Source organism: Acinonyx jubatus, chromosome A2, assembly GCF_027475565.1.
Source record: "Acinonyx jubatus isolate Ajub_Pintada_27869175 chromosome A2, VMU_Ajub_asm_v1.0, whole genome shotgun sequence".
NCBI classification, from domain to species: domain Eukaryota; kingdom Metazoa; phylum Chordata; class Mammalia; order Carnivora; family Felidae; genus Acinonyx; species Acinonyx jubatus.
In genome coordinates, this window is record NC_069383.1 from 160,332,405 (window position 1) to 160,352,820 (window position 20,416).

General features: G+C 53.1%; 1 protein-coding gene across 1 annotated transcript; it reads left to right on the plus strand.

Moving 5' to 3' along the window:
• The first annotated feature begins 1,735 nt into the window (after positions 1-1,735).
• On the plus strand, positions 1,736-20,071 carry NFILZ (NFIL3 like basic leucine zipper). Its single transcript, XM_053217772.1, has 3 exons — positions 1,736-2,008; positions 18,436-18,532; positions 18,879-20,071. Exon 3 carries the CDS (start codon positions 18,894-18,896, stop codon positions 19,755-19,757), a length of 864 nt encoding a protein of 287 aa, XP_053073747.1. The 5' UTR covers positions 1,736-2,008; positions 18,436-18,532; positions 18,879-18,893; the 3' UTR covers positions 19,758-20,071.
• Positions 20,072-20,416: the final 345 nt, after the last annotated feature.

Genomic DNA, 20,416 nt, shown 5'->3' on the forward strand with positions numbered 1-20,416 from the left:
AAGTGTGGGAAACCATGAGATATTTTTCATTGACAAGTGTAAATATTATTTCATACGTGAACGATAGTGCTGATGAGTTTGAGTAATATCTTAAACATGGAAAGTTATTCTTTTTAGTTCTTTAATTCTACTTCTTCAGCTTTATCGAGGTGTAGTTGACAAATAAAATTGTAAGGTGTGTGAAGTGTACAAAACTTCTTTTTAAGAAATTCTTCCTTGTTGTAACACTAATGAATGAATCAAGAAAATAAAATGTTACATCAGTGCTACGACTTGGTGCCTGCCAAACCTGTACGGCGTGTGGATATTAAAATTCACTTAGTGACTGGCCACTTGTTACGTAAAATATTTTTATTTTATTTATTAAATTTTTTTTCTTAAACGTTTATTTATTTTTGAGAGAGAGAGAGAGAGAGAGCCAGAGCCAGACTGGGGGAGGGGCAGAGAAAGGGAGACGCAGAATCCGAAGCAGGCTCCAGGCCCTGAGCCGTCAGCACAGAGCCCCACGCCGGACTCGAACCCACCAGCCGTGAGATCAAGACCTGAGCCGAAGTCGACTGACCGCTCAACGGACTGAGCCACCCAGGCGCCCCAACGTAAAAACATTTTTAGGGGTGCCTGGGTGGCGCAGTCGGTTAAGCGTCCGACTTCAGCCAGGTCACGATCTCGCGGTCCGTGAGTTCGAGCCCCGCGTCGGGCTCTGGGCTGATGGCTCAGAGCCTGGAGCCTGTTTCCGATTCTGTGCCTCCCTCTCTCTCTGCCCCTCCCCCGTTCATGCTCTGTCTCTCTCTGTCCCAAAAATAAATAAACATTGAAAAAAAAATTAAAAAAAAACCCCATTTTTATATCAGACACTAATGAACTTTTCATCTGCATTTATTTCCTGGCTATTATCATTTTTTCACTTCAGGATTACTGACGAAGGTGAATTTGTTTTATAGGAGCGGGGAATTACAAAATAACCCCATTGGGGGGGGTCACGTGCTCCGGGAACGCGGCTGGGGCGGCGGTGAACGTCTGCGGGGTGAACCCGCGAAGGAGGGTGCAGTCCCACACCGTGCCCACCAGGCGGCGCTGTCCCCCAAGTCGAGGCCCGCTCGATACCACCTGGGCGTCAATCCTCCTCAAAACCAGCGGGGTCTGGGGGTGGGAGCGTGCCTCGGGCTTCTCCGCACCTGCAGCCCGCCCCCCGCCCCATCCGGTTCACCCACCCCGGGGGCCACGTGCGAGGGCTTTCCTACCAGCAGCTCTGACCACCTCTCCCAGGATCCCTCGGAAACACGTCCATGCGGATCCTTGCCTCTAAGCCTTTGCCTGTGCTGTTCCCTCTGCCTGGAATACCTGCCGTCCGCATTCACTCATGTCCGCTCTGGAAATTCATACTGAAGTGAAAGATCGGGCTTCACGTTCCCCCGGGGGGCACGTTACTAAATTGCTGTGTGCTTGCCTCCTCTGGTGGGTAGACTGGGCAGAGGGCGTATGTCTTCGGGGAGAAGGATTAGGAAATCTGAACGGCAAGGAGGAGCCACAGAGGGTGTTTGAGCAGGGGAGTGTCCTCACTTGGAAGAGAAAGGGACCTTTGCTTTTGCTCCTCTGATCTTTCCAGGAGGGTCTTAGGGGGGTGGAATGACATTCTGGAGCTTTGGCCAGCCAGACCACCCGCTTGCTGGGCCCCCAGGGGGCAGACCAGCAGGACCCCCCCCCCCCTTGGCGCACGCCTGGTGGTGAGGTTTGCTCCCCAGTGACCCCCCACCCCCACCCCCACCCGGAGTTGAAGCCAGCCCACAAACAGCTGCTCCCCGGGCAGACACCAGGTGGGGGGGGGGGGACCGCTCTGCAGGGAAAGCCACGAGCTACAGGCTGGGGGCCGGGGTGTCACCTTTACGGAAGCGCTGGTGACTCCCTCCACCGCGGAGGAGTTTGGAGGCCCCACGCGGCTGATGTGGCTCGTGGCTCGCGCAGGACCGGCTGGGGAAACAGCGACCCGGGAAGTGAGCCCCGTGTGCAGGTAGAGGTCTCCCTGGGCTGGCCGACATCCAGGGCACTGGGGGAACCCCGGGAACAACCCCCCCCCACCCCCAGGCCACCTCCTGCTGCCCATCTCAGTCCCTTTCTCTTTTTCTGCCCCCCTCCAGCTTTCCTGCCCCAGCTCTCTCTCTTTCTGTGTCTCTCCCTGTCTCGCTGGGTCTCTGGCTTTCTTTGGGATCCTCTCTGGGTGTCTCCCTACCTGTGTATCTCTCTGTCTCTGTCGGCCACATCTCTGTTGCCTCATCTGAGCCGGGCTCAGGGCTGGCTGAGGAAGAACAGGCCTTTCTCCAAGTCGGAGGGACCTGTCCTCCCCCTGCCCCGAGGGAGACCCGGCGGGGCCCCGGGCAAGGGACGGGGCGGGCTGGCCGGTGGGGTGGGGGCCAGGGCCAGCGGTGTGCGGGACCATCTGGCTTCAGACCCCAATGCCCGCCTCCATTTTGGGGGGCCTCCTGCGGCCACCTCCTCTCTGTGCCCCAGCTTCTGCTGGCTTGTGTCCTTTCCCTTTCCCCTCCTGGCTCCCGCCCTCCTCTTTGCTCCCTCCACTCGTGTGGCCCCCACACCCGACCCCTGTTCCCCACCTCAGGAGGCTGACGACAGCTGTTGTCGCCTTGTCAGCACTTATGGAATGAAAAGTACCAGCTTCGTGTAACCCTGAAAAGGACCGGATAGTGCTGGTCCCCATGGGTGGCTACACCTGTCGGGGTGTGTGTGTGTAGGGGGGGCGCTGAGTGGGAGGTCGAGGTCCCAGAAGAGGATGCCTGGGGACCTGGGAGGGTCTGCTGTGGTGTGGTCGTCTAGGGGTCTGGCTGTAGGAGAGGGTGGGGTTTGTCACGGGGTGAGGGGGGTCCCACGTGTTCCAGGATCTGGTGGTTAGGTGGGTCCGGCAGCCATGCAGACCCGTGTGTGTGCGTGTGTGTGTCCTCAGGGTGTGTCTGTTGTGGGGTCTGACTGTCGTGGGGAGATGCACGTATGCTAGGGACTTGGGGGAGTTGGGGTCCAGTGTCCGTGGGGATGGGACCGAGCGTTTGTTGCCGAGTTCGTGGTCACAAACCTCTGGCTGTTGTCTGCTGGGGTCTGCTGCGTGTGTGGGACGTCGTTCGTGGCTTAGTGGCCGTCTGTGCTCTCTCTTTCTCTTTCTTTGCTGGCCTCCGTCTCTCCTTCCCTCTCTGCCCTTCCTGCCTTTTCTGTTTCTGTATCTCTTTCTCTTCCTCTCTCTCTCTTCTCTATCCCTCCATAATGCATTTTCATGCACGTGTTTATTGAGCAATTGTTTTGTGCCCACCGTATGGCAGTAGCAGGTGCCTGGGGGGCTCTGGGCCCTGCTCAGATGGGAAGGGGAGGCAAGACACGCCGCGACGACCCACGGTTGGCCCTGAGGGTGGAGTCACTTAGCGCAAACCACCTGGATGTTGTGTCTCTGAGACCACGCGCTGCTGGGTCGGGCCTTGTTCCCCAAACTTCAAGTCTGACATAGAGGGGATTAGGTGGGCGCAAGCACTCTGTCCTGCACAGAGGGTTGCGGGCATTGAGAGAGGGGATCAGCCATATAGATATTGAAGTGGGAGGGCATTCCAGGTAGAAGGCATATACTGTGAAAAGGCCCTGGGGTGGGACCAGGCCTGGCATGTCAGAGGAACAGGAAGGAGGCCTTCGTGGCCCGAGTGGAGTGAGCAAGGGGGGAGATGGGGAGGAACAAGGGCAGGGACGGAGAGGGGCAGGTGGTACAGTGCCTTCTGGGCCTCTGGAGGACTTGGGCTTTTATCCTATGGGAGGTGGGAGCCCTGGAGGGCTGGACATGTCTGGGGTTCTACAGACATGCCAGCCCATGCTTCAGACATGACTGCTTGCTCTGTGTCCCTCCCTCTCCCCCCCACCCAGTTTTTAAATATTTTGGTAAAATACACATAACATAAAATTTGCCATCTTAACCATTTATAGAGATAGAAGTCAGTGGTATTAAATACGTCCCTAGTGTTGTGCAACCATCACCACCATCCGCCTCCAGAACTTTCTCATCTTTCCGAACTGAATCTCGGTCCCCGTGAAACGCTGACTCCCCTTCCCCTCCCCCGCCCCTGGCTCCCACCATCCCCCTTCTGTCTACATCTCTGGCTACTCCGGGGACCTCATTTCAGTGGATTTGTACAGTATTTGTCTTTTTGTGTCTGGCTTATGTCACGGGGCCTAGTGTCTTCTGGGTTCTTCCATGTTGTGGCAGGTGTCAGATTATCCTTTCTTTTTCGGCTAAATGTTCCATTGTGTGGACGGACCGCGTCTTGTTGCATTCATGTGTCGATGGGCGCTGGGTTGCTTCCACGTTTTAGGTATCGTGAATCATGCCCTGTGCACTGAACATAGGTGTGCAAATATTTCTTAGAGTTCCTGCTTGCTTTCTTTTGAGAGAGAGAGAGAGAGAGAGAGAGAGAGAGACTTAAGTAGGCTCCATGCCCAGTACCAAGCCCATCCAGGGGCTGGATCCCACGACCCTGGGATCATGACCTGAACTGAAATCAAGAGTCAGACGCTCAACCGACTGAGCCACCCAGGCTCCCCAAATCCCTGCGTTCAATTCTCTTGGGTGTTGACCCCATAAATGCAACTTCTGGATCATATGGGAGTTCTATTTTTAAGTTTTTGAAGAACCCCCGCACTGTTTTCCGCAGCGAACAGCCGTGCCGTTTTATATTCCCACCAACAGTACCTGAAGGTTCTAGTTTCACAACATCATCGCCAACACTTGTTATTTTCTGTGTGTGTGTGTGTGTGTGTGTGTGTGTGTGTGTGTGTGTTTTAACAGCAGCTGTCCTCAGGTGTGTAAGGCTGTATCTTGTACAGTTGATACTTGAAGACAGGAATTAGGGGCACCGACCACATCCCACAAGCCGAAAGCCCACATACAGCTTTCGGCTCTCTGAAACCTAACTGCAGTCAGCCTACTGTTGGCCGGAAACCTTAGTGATAACGTGGACGGTCCATGAATGCATGTTTTGCATGTTCCATGTACGTATTTTGTATGTTCAGGTATTAGGTGCCGTGTTCTTATAATGAAGTCATTGTGAGAGAAAGGACAGTGTTGTTAAGGAAGTCATAAGGAAGAGAAAATACGTTTATGGGCCTGGATGGTATTTATAACCAATTTGCGGGTCAGTGGAACCACACAGTCCTAACCCGTGCTGTGCGAGGGCCCGCTCCCGTTTTCCTGTGCGTTTCCTGAATGATCAGTGACGCTGAGCCTCTCCTCATGGGCTTACTGGCCACTTAGGCATCTTCTTTGGAGAAATGTCTGTTCAAGCCCTTTGCTCAATTTTTAATTGAGGGCTCTTTTTTTTTTTGTCATTATTGCTGAACTATAGGAGTTCTCTATATGTTTTGGATATTAATCTATGATTTGGAGATATTTTCTTCCATTCCGTGGGTTGCCTTCTTGCTCTGTGGCTTGTGTCTTTTGATGGTGACTTTCTTTTGCTTCCTTCCTTTCTTTTCTTCCTTTATGTCCTCCTTTCCTTTCCTTTCTTTCCTTTCCTTTCTTTCATTTTCCTCTTCTCTCTTCTCTTCTCTTCTCTTCTCTTCTCTTCTCTTCCCTTCCCTTCCCTTCCCTTCCCTTCCCTTCCCTTCCCTCCCCTCCCCTCCCCTCCCCTCCCCTCCCCTCCCCTCCCCTCCCCTCCTCTCCTCTCTCTTTTTCTTTCAGCTGAAACAGTGGCAGCTGGGTCCAGGTGAAATCTGTCTGGGGAGCTACTGTTAACATCTATCACTGGTTCTGATCAGATGGCCCCTGGGCCCAGGCCTGGCCAGTCTTTATCAGTCAGGCTAGGATGTGGCCACTTCTCCTGAAGCAGACTTTCTCATTGACATTTGAGGCTGGATAATCCTTTGTGCTGGTCACTGTAGGGTGTGAGCAGCATCCTTGGCCTCTACCCACGAGATGCCGGTAGCATTCACCCCCTAGTTGTGACAGCCAAATGTGTCCCCAAACTTTGACAAACATCCCCTTGGCTTTGGACCACTGCCCTAAAGCTGGAGGAGGGGGTTAGGAGGCTGCCTGGGGGGCTGAGGGGGGGCAGGCTGTGCAGAAGAGAAGTCAGGAGCGAGCCTCAGTCTCCTCACCTGTAGAATGGGAGCCTGGGGGGGATAGTGGGATTCGGCCCAACACTCATTCATGAGTATTTATCAAGCATCTACTATGTGCCAGGCCCTGGAGTGGGGATATATCTTGGGGGAAGAAACAGGCCTTGGTCTCATTGGAGAAAGAGAGATGGTATTATTTTTTTTAACGTTTATGTATTTTTGGGGAGAGAGAAATAGAGAGCGAGTGGGGGGAGGGGCAGAGAGAGAGGGAGACAGAGAATCCCAAGCAGGTTTGGCACAGTGAGTGCAGAGCCCAGTGTGGGGCTTGGACCCACGAACCATGAGATTGTGACCTGAGCCGACATCAAGAGTCGAACGCTTAACGGACTGAGCCAGCCAGGCGCCCCAAGATAGTGAATAAGTTACACAAATGAATGTAAAGTTGTTTGGGGGAACCCCAAGCCCCACGTGGGGCTCTGCACTGACCGTGCGGAGCCTGCTTGGGATTCTCTCTTTCCCCCTGCTCTGCCCCTCTACCTCTCTGTCTCTTCCCCGCTTCTCAAAATAAATAAATAAACTTTAAAACTTACTGGGATAATAAATGCTAAGAAGCAGAAACACCTACTGTTTCTCCCTGACTTCTTTCCTGGCAAGTCAGGGAGGGCTTCTCGGAGAAGTTGGCAATCAAAGGATGAGAATGAGGACACTGGGAGAGGGGAGGCGGAGCGGTCCAGGCAGCAGGCCTGCAGGTGCAAAGGCCCTGTGGTGAGTCCCAGTGGTTGGAGCATGGAGGGGACCAGCCCCATCCGGACTGTGTGGGAGGCCCTGTGGGTAGGGCAAGGGAGTGTGGTCTTGATCTGCCGAGGACGTTGAGCTGGTAAGTGGCATAATGTGATTGTGTGGTGAGGAGATCCCTCTGGCAGATAGTGTCTGTAAAGTGCTTAGCACAGGCAGAGCTGGGCACCCAGAAAGGGCTTGGATGAGGCCAGTGAGTGTTTCGGGAACCCAGAGAAGTCACAGGGTCCAGGCCCTGCCCCCTGAAGGCCCCAGGGACACAGCCTGTCTCCGGGAACCATGGGGTGGGGGCAGGGAAAGTGGGATGTTTCTTTGAGTGCAGTTCCGCAGATGGAGGAGGGAGAGCCACCCCTGGGGTGGAGGGCAGGGCTCGCAGAGCCGGAAACTCTCTCAGGGCACCCCTGTTGCCCATTTCACAGAAAGGAGTCTGCGGCCCTGGAGCTCCTTGTACACAGAGGGGAGTGGGCCCTGTCATCAGGGGCTAGCATTCTGGTGGCAGACGGACACGGAGCAAGTCAATTGTCACTATTGAAAAAGTAAGGAGTGTGGTAAGCGCCCCCTATAAGCACGAGGCCCGATAAGAAGGAGAGAAGACGGATGGGGTGTGTGGGTGGGTGGTGATTTAGCCTAGGGGTCAGGACGGACCTTGCAGGGGAGGAGAGACCTAAAGATGGTGAGGGAGGTACCATATGTGAGTATCTGGGGGAACAGCATTCTAGGTAGAGGGAACAGCCCGTGCAAAGGCCCTGAGGCAGGACCATGCTTGCAGTGTTGGGAGAGCAGCGAGGAGACCCCGTGTGGCTGGAGCAGAGTGACTGAGAGCAGCCACAGCCTTGAGACTTGGAGCAGGATTGATGGGATGTGTGGGTAAGGCCTGGTGGGCTTGGATGGTGTCTAGACCCCTGTGTGTGTGTGGGGGGGTGGATTTGGGCACACAGGTGCCCAGAAGAGAGACCCTTCTGGCCGGGGCCTGAGTGGAAGCAGGAGCTGGGTGGGTCCTGGGCTTGGCTGGACACAGGGCACCTCTGGGGTGCCTTCCCTTGGGTCTGGGTGGTGACTGGGGCCAGGTGCCCTCACCCCTTCCTGGTGACACCACCCCCAGGCTGATTAGGGGGCCTCAAATTTCCACCAGGCAGTGGGGCCCTGGCCTGCCTGGGCCCCAAGGATCTGAAGCATTTTGGGAGTTTGGGCTGGATAGAGCGGGGAGATAGAGCCTGAGGGATCCGTCTGGCCCAGGGCCGAGATGAATTTTGTGCCTCATCAGTTTTAGGAGGTCAATTTCCACTGAGCTGACACTCATGTGACACTGTCCTGCCATCGGATCAGACCCCCATGAGCCCCAGGGACCTCCCTGAAGCTCATGGAGTTGAAGAACAAAACACCTACTATGTTTTGGGACTAAGCACGTAACCAACGTTACTTAACCAACCCGGGCACCAATCTTGTACCTATTTGACAGTGAAGACACTGAGGCTCAGAGAGCAGCTGGCCCTTGTCTAAGGCCACATTGTGTGTCACCAGCACAGGAGGGATGGCAGACACCCTGTCCCCTGGCCCACCCCCTTCCTGCCTATCAGTCTGGTCCCCGCTCTGGGACTCTAGCTGGGCTTGTGGGTTGGGCACAGAGGTACCAACGGCTTCCGGCCTCTTCCCGGGCCTTGGGAGGGGGCTCAGGGGAGGGGTAGGGCTCGCCACAATCCCACAGTGCCTTGCATTTTCCCCTTGAAATCTGAGTTCCCGCAGAGGGCTCTCGGTTTTAGAGGTCGGTTTCACTGGGGCTTTTATGAGGCGTGGGTTTGCTCAGAGTGAGAGGGCCCTGGGGCTCCATCGGGCTCCCTGAACCCCATGAGAGTGTAGCGTCTTGGGACTCTGTGGCCTTTCTGAGGAATGGGCTGGGCTGTATCAGCTCCGTGGGAATAGTCTCTGCGGGTCCATAGTCCTCCCTGGGCAGTTTTCTGAGTCACAAGAAAGCCCCATAGAACCACTTGGGGAAGAGGGCATCTCCTTCAAGCCCCCCCCCCCAATTCTGGCCAGGTAAGGATGGGGAAGTCACAAAGAAAGAGAAGTGGTTTCCAACCCCCTGCTTGCACACCTCCTGTGATGGGCAGCTCATCACCTATTGAGGCAGCTTCTTCTGCGTTAGTGAGCTGGACTTCTTAGAAAATTATTTCAGACACTGGCTCCAGCCTGAACCTCTACCCCCCTCCCTCCCACCCCAATCTGTGGTCTTGGCTCAACCTTCTGAGACCACACAGAGCACACCCTCTTCTCCAAATATTTCACTTCTATATTTGTCAAGTACTTGTGAATATCTGCAGATCGGTGGGGGTGGGGGGGTGGGGACACACCCAGGGTCATCACTGTGGTGGTGGTGGAAATCCACAGGACCCTGGGAGCCCAGAGCGACTCCTGGCCTAGTGGAGAGGGGTCAGTGTTGTGGGCTTGCTGCAGGAGGTAACACGTAAGCTAAGTCCTGAAGGATGAGTCAGATTTGGCTGGGGAAGAGGTGAGAGAAGGTGGAAGATGTTTCGGGCAGAAGGCACAGCGTGCATGAATGAAAGAACAGCTTTCTGGGAAACAAAAGAGGTTCTAAGTGGCTGGAATGGTGTGTTGGAGGAGGGATGTTGGGGCTGCTAAGGCCAGAATAGACAGATGCTTGGAGCAGGGATCCAGGTGGGAGAGAAGTGACATCTTTATCCCTCAAACAGGGTAGGAGTCCAACTCTGCTTCAGATTGTTTAGTTGCCCTGCCAGGAAGCAGCTTATACCTTCTCTTTCTAGGTACACAAGTGCCCATCTCACCACATCCTTGCTAGCATTGGGTTTTATCGTTTTTAAATCTTTGCCCATTTCAGCCAGAAAAAAATGGTATCTCATTGTGTAGATGAAAACGAGTGAGTATTTTTCTTGTTAAGGGAAAGGGATGAACAATTTTTCCAGATGTGAATTGGCCACACAGATGTCACTTCTTGCCTGTGAGTGTTAAGAAGGCTTATACCCACCGGAGAGTTTGTGGTCATTTTTAGTTCCCCCCATAACACGGTGTAAAGGGAAAAATTGTGGGCTGCCATCCGACCATGTAGGTGGGGGATTTGTAAGTCAGCCTACCCTCTCTCCTTTGATTCATCTTTTTTTATCACCTTTTTTTTTGTCCTTTCAATGTTTAAAAAATTTTTTTTTTCAACGTTTATTTATTTTTGGGACAGAGAGAGACAGAGCATGAACGGGGGAGGGGCAGAGAGAGAGGGAGACACAGAATCGGAAACAGGCTCCAGGCTCTGAGCCATCAGCCCAGAGCCCGGCGCGGGGTTTGAACTCACGGACCACGAGATCGTTACCTGGCTAAAGTCGGACGCTTAACCGACTGCGCCACCCAGGCGCCCCTGTCCTTTCAAGGTTTTAAATTTCTCTCCTGTGTTGGTGGCCTGAGTGACTGTAGCTTTGTCCTCATCTGGGGTTTCTTTGGGCTCAAAAAAGAGGGTTGTTGAGCCCCAGAAAGGTGTTCCATGGGAGACCTTGGAACGCCAGATGTCTTGTGCATACAACTTTCTATTCTCAAAACATCAGCATGTGACAGGACCCATCAAAGCCATTTTATAGATGAGGAATCTGAGGCTCAGAGATGTGAAGTCACCAGTCCAGCATCCCATGGCCAGTATTGGAGCTTTACTCTCAGTTTTAGTCAACTCTTTTCTTCACATTCAGATTCTGTTTAATTAAATTCTAATTTTGGAGGAGAAAGCTCGCCATTTCTCCATACCCATGGTCCCACCCAGACCAGTCAGGGGATGGAAACTCTGCTCTTCATTAGGGGGGAGCTGCGGAGTTCAGCTCAGCAGCAGTATTATGATACAGGGGAAAAAAAAAAAAGAAAGTGGGGGAAGGAATCGCAGAACACCCTCAAAAAGAGTTTCCATAAATGGCCCCAGGACTCAGCTCCTGAGTTTGACCTTAGTTCTGATCTTCTAAAATCTGGGTTCTGTGTTCTGGTACCATTTGCCTTTAAAATCCCATGTGACCTTGGTCAGTCCCTTCCCAGTTCTGGGTCTTGTTTTCTCCTTCAATCAGGCAACTCATTTCTGAAGTGTTTTAGCAACTATATTTTTCTTTTTATTTAAAAATTTTTTTCTAAGTTTATTCAGTTTTGAGAGAGAGAGAGAGAGAGAGAGAGAGCAGGGGAGGGGCAGAGAGAGAGGGAGACACAGAATCCGAAGCAGGCTCCAGGCTCTGAGCTGTCAGCACAGAGCCCGACACGGGGCTCAAACTCACGAACCACGAGATCATCACCTGAGCCGAAGTCGGATGCTTAACCGATTGAGCCACCCAGGCGTCCCTAGCAACTATATTTTTCATATCAGAGCTCTCATTGGTTCTTTTAAAAAATCAACCTGTTTTGGGGCGCCTGGGTGGCTCAGTCGGTTGAGCCTCCGACTTCGGCTCAGGTCATGATCTCACGGCTCGTGGGTTCAAGCCCCATGTCGGGCTCTGTGCTGACAGCTCAGAGCCTGGAGCCTGCTTCGGATTCTGTATCCCTCTCTCACTCTGCCCCTATCCCACTCATGCTCTCTCTCTCTCTCTCTCTCTCTCTCTGTCTCTCAAAAATAAATAAAGATAAAAAAAATCAACCTGTTTTTGTTCTATAACCTCCTGTTCTTGTCTAATGGCTATCATTCCATCCTTTGTCTTTCGGAGTTCCTCAATCTATTCATTGCACAACTGCTTTCACATCGCACCAGTAATCTCTATTTCCTCTGATGTAAATTCTTCCAGTGGGAGAGTATGTGAGAACTTCATGAAGTGGTTGTGAATTCATCTCTTCAGGATATTTCTCCTTGCTCAGAGTCTTTTGAGAATGTGCGCTCTTGATCTCCTATCTTAGGCAGCCCTGTACGTACAAGGGTGGGCACACCCTTGTCATAGGGCACTTCTTCTTTGGTCCCTCATTCAAGTTAACATTTTCCTGTCATTTCTAAGTGTTTAGGGGAGGAATGGGAAGGTCTCAATGTGTACTTGGTGCGCCATCTTGAAAGGAAGTCCGATTTTGTCATCTGTAAACCGATACAGGGTGTTGAGTGGTCTCTGAGGGTTCTCAGAGGTATTTTCGACACAAATAATCATGGGAGCAGGGTGGCAGAAACCTAGTGGGAGAGGGTTCTAATACCACCATCAAATAAAAAGTGGCTGCGTGGATTGTTAACTATTATTACGTATCGGCTTTTAACACCAGGATCGCTGGGATTTATTCTTTTAAAAAAAAAGTTTTTTTTTCTTTCAACGTTTTTTAAATTTATTTTGGGGACAGAGAGAGACAGAGCATGAACGGGGGAGGGGCAGAGAGAGAGGGAGACACAGAATCGGAAACAGGCTCCAGGCTCTGAGCCGTCAGCCCGGAGCCTGACGCGGGGCTCGAACCCACGAACCGCGAGATCGTGACCTGGCTGAAGTCGCACGCTTAACCGACTGCGCCACCCAGGCGCCCCGGGGATTTATTCTTTACATGACCAATGAACTAGGTACTGCTATTATCCTCATTTTGTTTTATTTTTTTAAATGTTTTTATTATTTTTGAGAGAGACAGAGCACGAGCAGGGGCAGAGAGAGAGGGAGACACAAAGTCCAAAGCAGGCTCCAGGCTCTGAGCTGTCAGCACGGAGCCCGATGTGGGGCTCGAACCCACAAACTGCGAGATCATGACCTGAGCCGAAGTCGGATGCTTAACCGACTGAGCCCCCCAGGCGCCCCTATTATCCCCATTTTAGTTGAGGCATCGGAAGCTCATAGAGGTGATGTGACTTGCCCAAACATGCTTAGCTAAGAAGGAGGATTTGAACCCAGTTCAAGCGGGTTTAAGGTCTTAGCTCTGTCCGTCCTTTGTATGACCCTGGTGGCTTGTATGCTCATCTAAGTCCCGCCCCGTTGTTAGCTGTGCAGTTTCTGGACCCTTTTTTCCTCTGTGGGTACTGATCTCTACCCGTCAGAGGTGCTGAATGAACTAAAAAATGTGTCCTCAGTGGAAAGAGCGGGAAAGTCCAGGAAGGCTAACCTGCTGTGTTCAGAAGGCGTGGACCCGGAGGCCATTGCCTGCATTCTGGCCGCGCTGACTCAGGCAGGTCATCAATCACCTGACTCCTCAGGGCCTCTTTTCATCCGTCAAGTGAGGGTAATGACCGAACTTTCTTCTTGGAGCTTGGAACGGCAGTAAGTACAAGGCGAGGCGTTCTTTGCGCCTGGCACCTCGTAGGCACTCACCAAACACAACTGCTTTCCGTGGAAAGCAGACCCGAGGAGGGGCTAGGGGGATGTGAACATCGATCTGTCCAATTCTCGGAGAATCTAGGGGCCAAAGGGAGGAGGGGTGTTTCACCAACAGAGAGAATGAATTCTAAGGGAAAAGGTCTAGTAAAGGTGGGTGTTGGTTCTGTTGCAGGGAAACCCGGATGGTGAGAGCTCACCCAGCCCGACAGCAGCTTAAGTTAACAGTGAATGAGCTCCCCGTCACTCCAGAAAACCAAGCCAGACTTTGACGGCCACTGTCAGGGAAGCTGTGCAGGCTGCTGGGGCTGGGGTGGAACTGGCCTGGGCCATCTCTGGGGGAGACCCCTTTCCTGTTTCCTTGCTCGCCGCTGCCTCAGGCTGTTGCGCACGAGTGCCCCTGACTCACTGCCTTCCATTAGTGCTTCCCCGGTGACCACAGGAAGGTTCAGCCCAGCCCTCGCTGCGTCTTCTCTAAATAAATTCAGGCAGCTGAGCTATCTGCTGCCCCATCTCCCTTTGGGTTCCTGTGGAGGTGGGGGTCGGTGGTTAGGGGGAGCTCAGGCCAAGCCACAGGGAGGAGGAGGGACTCAGGAAGGGAGCTGCACAGTGGCACTTGCCCTCTCATACCCCACTGGCTGGCTCTGACTGCCAGCCCACGCTGTCTTCTTTCTTGGGCATCTGCTGGTTTTGACTTTTCCTTGGAGGATCCCCGGTCTTTGTCTGCTTCCTTTCCAGCCTGTCTGGCCCCTGCTCCAGTCATCCCTGGGTTTGCCTGCCCCCCCCCCCTCCCGGTTCCGTCCTCTCTCCCTGAACCGGGATGGTGCCCACGGGCGCTGGCCCCAGGGCCTTGGGATGTGCTCCATGCTGGCGCACATCAACTCCTGGGCTCCTGTGAGTATCCTTGAAGTTGGAATGGTGCTCAGGACCCCCTCTGAGGCCCCCCCACCCCCTGCCCCCGACAGGGCCAGGTCGGTGGCAGCAGGATGCTCTGGCTGGTGGGACAAAGGACCCTGAGCGAGAGCCTGTCTGGGGGCTCACGTTGGTTGGGTCTCAGATGAGCCGTCTGGGCAGTGGAAGGCCCAGGCCCAGCCCTCTGGGGGAGAGAGAGGATTCACTGAGGCTTACTGTACCCCACTCTCAGGGCCCTGCCCCTGGGGTATTTCTCCGTCTGCTTGCTCACTCATACATTTTCAGGTCACTCATTACCTGGTTCAAATACTCACGCATTCACTGGTTCATTCCAAAACCCATTCGTGCAGCGTCTGTGTCCGTTCGCTCCCCGGCCCCAGGGTGGAGAAGGGGGGGGTCCTGAGCTGCACATGAGCACTGTTTTCAGGGATCATTTTGTGTGCTTTCATAAGCACACCCCAGAGGTTTCTAACCTGAGGGTCAGTGGGGTTTTGAAAAAGAGTCCTCTGGGCTGCTGGTGGGTTTGGAGGGACCGGGGTGCAGGCGGGTGTGGACCCAGGGGGGATAGGTGACGCCTGGGCTGCGGCCGGCGCTGCGAGGAGAGCGGAGGGGGTGCGTGCACGTGTGGACAGGGAAGTGGTGGGGGTGGGGTGAGGGGGCAGGGGTGTCAGCAGTGGCTGTGGGGCTGGGGGGGGGGTGGTGGTGGTGGCAGTCACCATGCTGGGAGGAAAGGATGGGAGGGAAAATCAGGCCGACTTGTGAAATTGCCAACACCCCCAGGCCAGCCGCGGGAGCTCCTGAGCCTCGGTTTCCTTCTCTGTAAGCAGGACGATGCACTCCTGCCAGAGCGTGTGCTGGCCTCAGACGGCTGAAAGGGGCCAGGGAACGTGGCCTCCTGGACAAGGATGTGATAGGTGGTCTGACTGCCAGGAGCAGGCGTGAGGACTAGGCAGGTGCAAACCCAGGGCCCCCCACCCGGGTCCTGTGCAGCAGGGTCCACGGTTACAGGCCAGCATGGGCCACCTGCTGCAGCAGGTGGGCCGGTGGCCAGGTGGCCCCAGATGCCCGTTGGGCCTCACAGGGGGTCTTGGGCCTCGGTGCTGGTGTCCCCCTCGTAACCAGTTCTCAGAGGGGGTCCCAGGCAGTGGTACTGGAGTCCCTCTGGTGACTAGGGGTTCTTGCCGACTCAGGTGACTGCAGGGCCCCGCAAAGCCTTTTGTTCGAAGCCCAGCCATGACTGCAGACATAGCAGCCCCTCAGACCCGTAAGCAGAACGGACCCACGCATTAGACAGATGGCATTCAAATCCTCATCCTGCCGCTAACTTACTGTGTGACTTGGGCAGATAGCAGACCCTCTCTGGGCCTGTGTTTTCCATTATATCTCACTTACCTTTACCATGTGACTGGGGGCTTTGTGAAGGCACAGGGCTGTTTGATTTTCCTCTGGTAACCAGCTTAGGACCTGGCTCAGTGCTGTATGAATGAATGAATGAATGAATGAATGAATTTGCATCCCAAGGTGTTTTGTAAAGTAGATATTTTGTGAGTTTGAGAACCTCTAAGTCAAACAAAGTTAAAAAAAATTTTTTTTTTTTTGCAGGACTTCTCAGAGCCTTTAACAATCTTTTAAATGTTTATCTATTTTGGAGAGAAAGAGAGACAGAGTGTGAGCAGGGGAGGGGCAGAGAGAGAGGGAGACACAGAATCTGAAAGAGGCTCCAGGCTCTGAGCTGTCAGCACAGAGCCCAATGTGGGTCTCAAACTCATGAACCACAAGATCATGAGCTGAGCCGAAGTTGGACGCTTAATTGATTGAGCCACCCAGGTGCTCCTGAGAATCATTAAGATTCTCAGGTAGGGTGTAGGATATACAGCATTTCTCAAATGTATTGTATTTTTTTCTCTTTTTTTGGGCAGTGCACCCTCGGCACTGGGGTTCCTGACAGCATACTTTGGGAAACGAGGACGTAGAATCATGGTCAGAGTTTTGAAGAGTGTTGTCTTTTGATCTCAATGATCTTATGCAGCCAAGACACTAAGGCCAAGAGCTGCTAGCACAGAGCAAAAGACTAAATTCAAATAATAACACTGCAGAAGAAAATGGCTTTCCCAATCAAGAAGGCTATTATAGCTTATCTTCAAACTGAATACTGAGTTTCCTGGTGGCCAAAGCAAAAAGGGAAATGTGGTTGGCTTCATGATTTGGGGCTGGCAGTTCAGCAGAAGGGCCAAATATTTTCTGTGAACAAAGTTCTGTTTTGATTCACCTGTTCGTTCATTTGTTCATTCATTCATTCATTCATTCATTCTTTCATTAATGTTTATTTACCACTTACAGTCTACAAGCACAACATTAGGTACCAGGGCTACAATTGTACACAAAAAAAGACACATACCCGCCCTCATGAAGGTTAGTCATGGGTTCTCTGGACAAGGATGCCAGCTCTCAATGCCCACTCTTTCTTGGAGCCTGCTTTGACTTCTCAGGCAGAAACCCCATGTCTTGGGCACACAGATGAATGAATGGATTTGTGGGAGGCTGACTGGTACACGGAGGGATGCTTACTGGATGGTTGAGGGAACGGCCGTGTTGCGGGTGGATGAAGGGGGACCGGTGAATGGATATGTGGATGGCAAGATGGCTGGCGTTCAGTAAAGTTACATTAGTATTATTAAAAAATTTTATTATTAAAACTTAAAAATACACATAAAATAACATTTATTGTTTTAACCATTTAAAAAAAAATTTCAGAGACAGAGAAAGAATCCCAAGCAGGCCCCACACTCAGTGCGGAACCCACAGTGGGGCTCGATCCCACGACCCTGGGATCCTGACCTGAGCCGAAATCAGGAGTCAGACACTCACCTGACTGAGCCGCCCAGGCGCCCCTGTCTTAATCATTTTTAAGTGTATGGTTCAAGAATATTAAACACACTCACACAGTTGTGCTACCTCCCGCACCACTCATCCCCATACTGTTTTCATCTTGTAAAAGAGAAGATAACTCTCTTTTTACATAACATTAAAGCATAACTCCGCATTTTCCTCTCCCCTTGGCCCCCGGCACCCGCCATGCTATTTTCTGTCTTTGAAATTTTGACTATTGTAAGTACCTCTTATGAGGGCATCGTAGACCATTTGTCTTTTTGTGACTGGCTTGTTTCGCTGAGCCTCACACCTTCAAAGCTCATCCGTGTTGCAGCAGGTGTTAGAGTCTCCTCCCTTTTAAGGGCTGAATCATATTCCCTTGTATGGCTGGACCACATTTTGCTCCTCTGTTCATCTGTTCATGGACACTTGGGCTGTTTCCGCTTCTTAGCCACCGTGAATGCTGCTGCTGTGAACATAGGTGTGTGGCTATCTCTTTGAGACCCTGCTTCCAATTTTTCTGGGTGTATGCCCAGAAGTGGAGTTGCTCGATCACAGGGTAGTTCTATGTTTAATTTTTTGGAGGAAACGCCATACTGTTTTCCACAGCGGCTGCACCGTTTTACATTCCTGCCCGCAGTTCGCGAGAGTTGTAATTTCTTTACCTCCCGGTCAACACTTGGCTATTTTCTGTTTTGGTTTGTTTTAATGGTAGCTGTCCGGGTGGATGTGAGGCGATATCTCGCTGTAGTTTTGATTTGAGTTTCCTTTAATGATTAGCGCTGTTGAGCCTCTTTTCACGTGCTTGTGGACCAGCAGCGTATCTTCTTTTGAGAAATGTCTGTTCAAGCCCTGTGACCATTTCTGAATTGGGTTATTTTTATTTTTATCTTGTTGTTGTTGTTGTTGTTGCTAAGTTGTAGGAGTTCTCTGTATGTTCTGGGATATTAATCCCTTATCAGATCTATGATTTGCAAATATTTCCTCCCATTCTGTGAGCTATCTTTTTACTTTGCGGGTGGTATCTTTTGATGCACAAAATGTAAACATTTTTATACAGTCCAATTTTTTTTCTATTGTTACCTGTAGGTACAATATTATAAAAAAATGACTCTATCGGTGAATGAATGGACAGGGAGTGGATGGGTGGGTGTGTGAGTGGCAGATGTGGAGATGATTCTGTAGTCGGATGGGGGATAGATGGAATGTTTGAATGAGCAGAGGGATGGACAAATCAGATGGTGGGTGGGTGCTTGAGGGGATAAATGGATAGATGGTTGAGTAGGTGGGTAGAGGGATGGACAAATGGACAGTTGAGTGAGTGCATAGATGGATCGATCATCTTATGAATGTGTGGGTAGGCGGATGGATGGATGGGCAGATGCGAAATTCTGGCCATGTATCGAGGAGGTCTTGGGACATAACCTAGGCACAATTCAGATGACTACTGGCTTATTTTTTGAACCCAGCTTGACTCAGTTTAACTCCATGGACACACATTCTTTCTTTCCAGGTTCAGCCCTCTTTCATTCTCCCTCTGGGTCTCCAAGGATCTTAACCTGGAGCTCAGACCAGACTGAGCTCTAGGCTTATCAGCTGACTTCTCAGCGGTAAGAACCCCGGGGAAAGAGCCTGCATCCTCTAAGGACACGGTCAGTGCCCCACCGGCTCTCCGTGAAGACTGTGGTCTGCTCCTAAGCTTTTCCCGGCCAAGCGGCCTCTCTGGAAGCCTCCCCCACTCCTCTGCCAGACACCCAATGGTCCCACCAGCTCCTCTCCTCTTCCTCTCCATTACACCCCTCTCTGCCTCCATCCTGGTCACCCCCCACCCTCCCCGCTCCCACTCCACCTGCGCCCTTACCTGTCTGTGATGGTGGGGTCACAGGATAAATTAGAGGGAGGGTCATCCTGGTCAGCCTCCTGCCTCCTGTCCAAGACCCCTCTCTTGTGTTCCAGGTGCCCCAGGCAGCCATGGACGTGGGTCTCTCCAGCCTGCCAGTTGTATCTCAGGGTTGCAGCAAGACCCTGCGGGGAGCACGCGGCAGGGGTCCGGCCATCCGGAGGCAGCGGGAGTTCATGCCGGAAGAGAAGAAGGACACAGTTTACTGGGAGAAGCGGAGGAAGAACAATGAAGCCGCCAAGAGGTCCCGGGAAAAGCGGCGACTCAACGACGCGGCCCTCGAGGGCAGGCTAGCCGTGCTGCTGGAGGAAAACACTCTGCTCAGGGCCGAGCTGTGGACACTGAGGCATCGCTTTGGCCTTCTGCCCTCCGTCGCTGGCTCCCGGGCCCTGCCCCTGCAGGCCATGCTATGGGACGCCCCCTGGCCTGGGGACCCCTGCTCTAGGGCCGAACCCCTCCCCTCCCTCTCTGGCTCCCGTGGCTGCTTTTTGAGGCCATACGCCCTGGACACTGGGGTTCCGGGATGCGGGGGCTGTCTGGTGGCTCACAGGTGGACTGGTCTGGCCACCTCCCCCAGGTGCCCGCAGGACCCTGCGCCCCCTGCCCCCAAGAGAATGGACATGGCCTTGCAGGCTGCCCTCCCAGCTGCCTTATTCAGTTGTCACCTCCTGGATGGGCATGGGGGGACCAGACCGGAGCTCAGGCCCTTCTGGAGGCTGTGGTCACCCATGCCCACTGGTTACCAGGCTTCGGGGCCCTCAGATGTGTTGCTCACACCCTCTGCTGACCCGATGGAGCTGCCTCCCGGGGTGGTCTATCCTGTCCCAGGGAACGACTCTGAGGGTCAGCCCTCCCTGCCCCACAAACTGCGCATCAAGTCCCAAGCCTCGGGCAGAGTGCCTCCAGGGTGGGCGGATGGCCGGGGCCCCCTCTGAGGGCTCCCCGGGGGCAGGGCTGGCCTGCAAGGGGATTTTGGGACTGAGCATGGGTTTGTGCAGGGGAAGATGAGTGGCTTGCCCCTGACTCAGCTCCCAGCACTGGGCGAGGCCACAGAGGGGGTCCACTTCTCAGTGTCCAGGTCTGGAGGAGGGGACAGGGTTTCAACTCGGATCATACGTGGTTCCCATCCTGCCTAAAGTATGTGCTTTGGGTAGTCCCTTTCCCTCCCTCCCTTCCTTCCTCCCTTGCCTTCCCTCCTCCCTCCCTCCTCCCACTCTCCTCCCTCCTTCCTTCCTTTCTTTCTTTCTTCCTTCCTCCCTCCCTCCCTCCCTCCCTCCTTCCTTCCTCCCTCCCTCCTTCCTTCCTTTCTTTCTTTCTTCCTTCCTCCCTCCCTCCCTCCTTCCTTCCTCCCTCCTTCCTTCCTTCCTTCCTCCCTCCTTTCTTTCTTTCTTCCTTTCTTCCTTCCTCCCTCCCTCCTTTCCTCCCTTGCCTTCCTTCCTCCCTCCCTCCTTTCCTCCCTTGCCTTCCTCCCTCCCTCCCTCCCTCCCTCCTTCCTTCCTCCCTCCCTCCTTCCTTCCTTCCTTCCTTCCTTCCTTCTTTCCTTCCTCCCTCCTTCCTTTCTTTCTTCCTTTCTTCCTTCCTCCCTCCCTCCTTT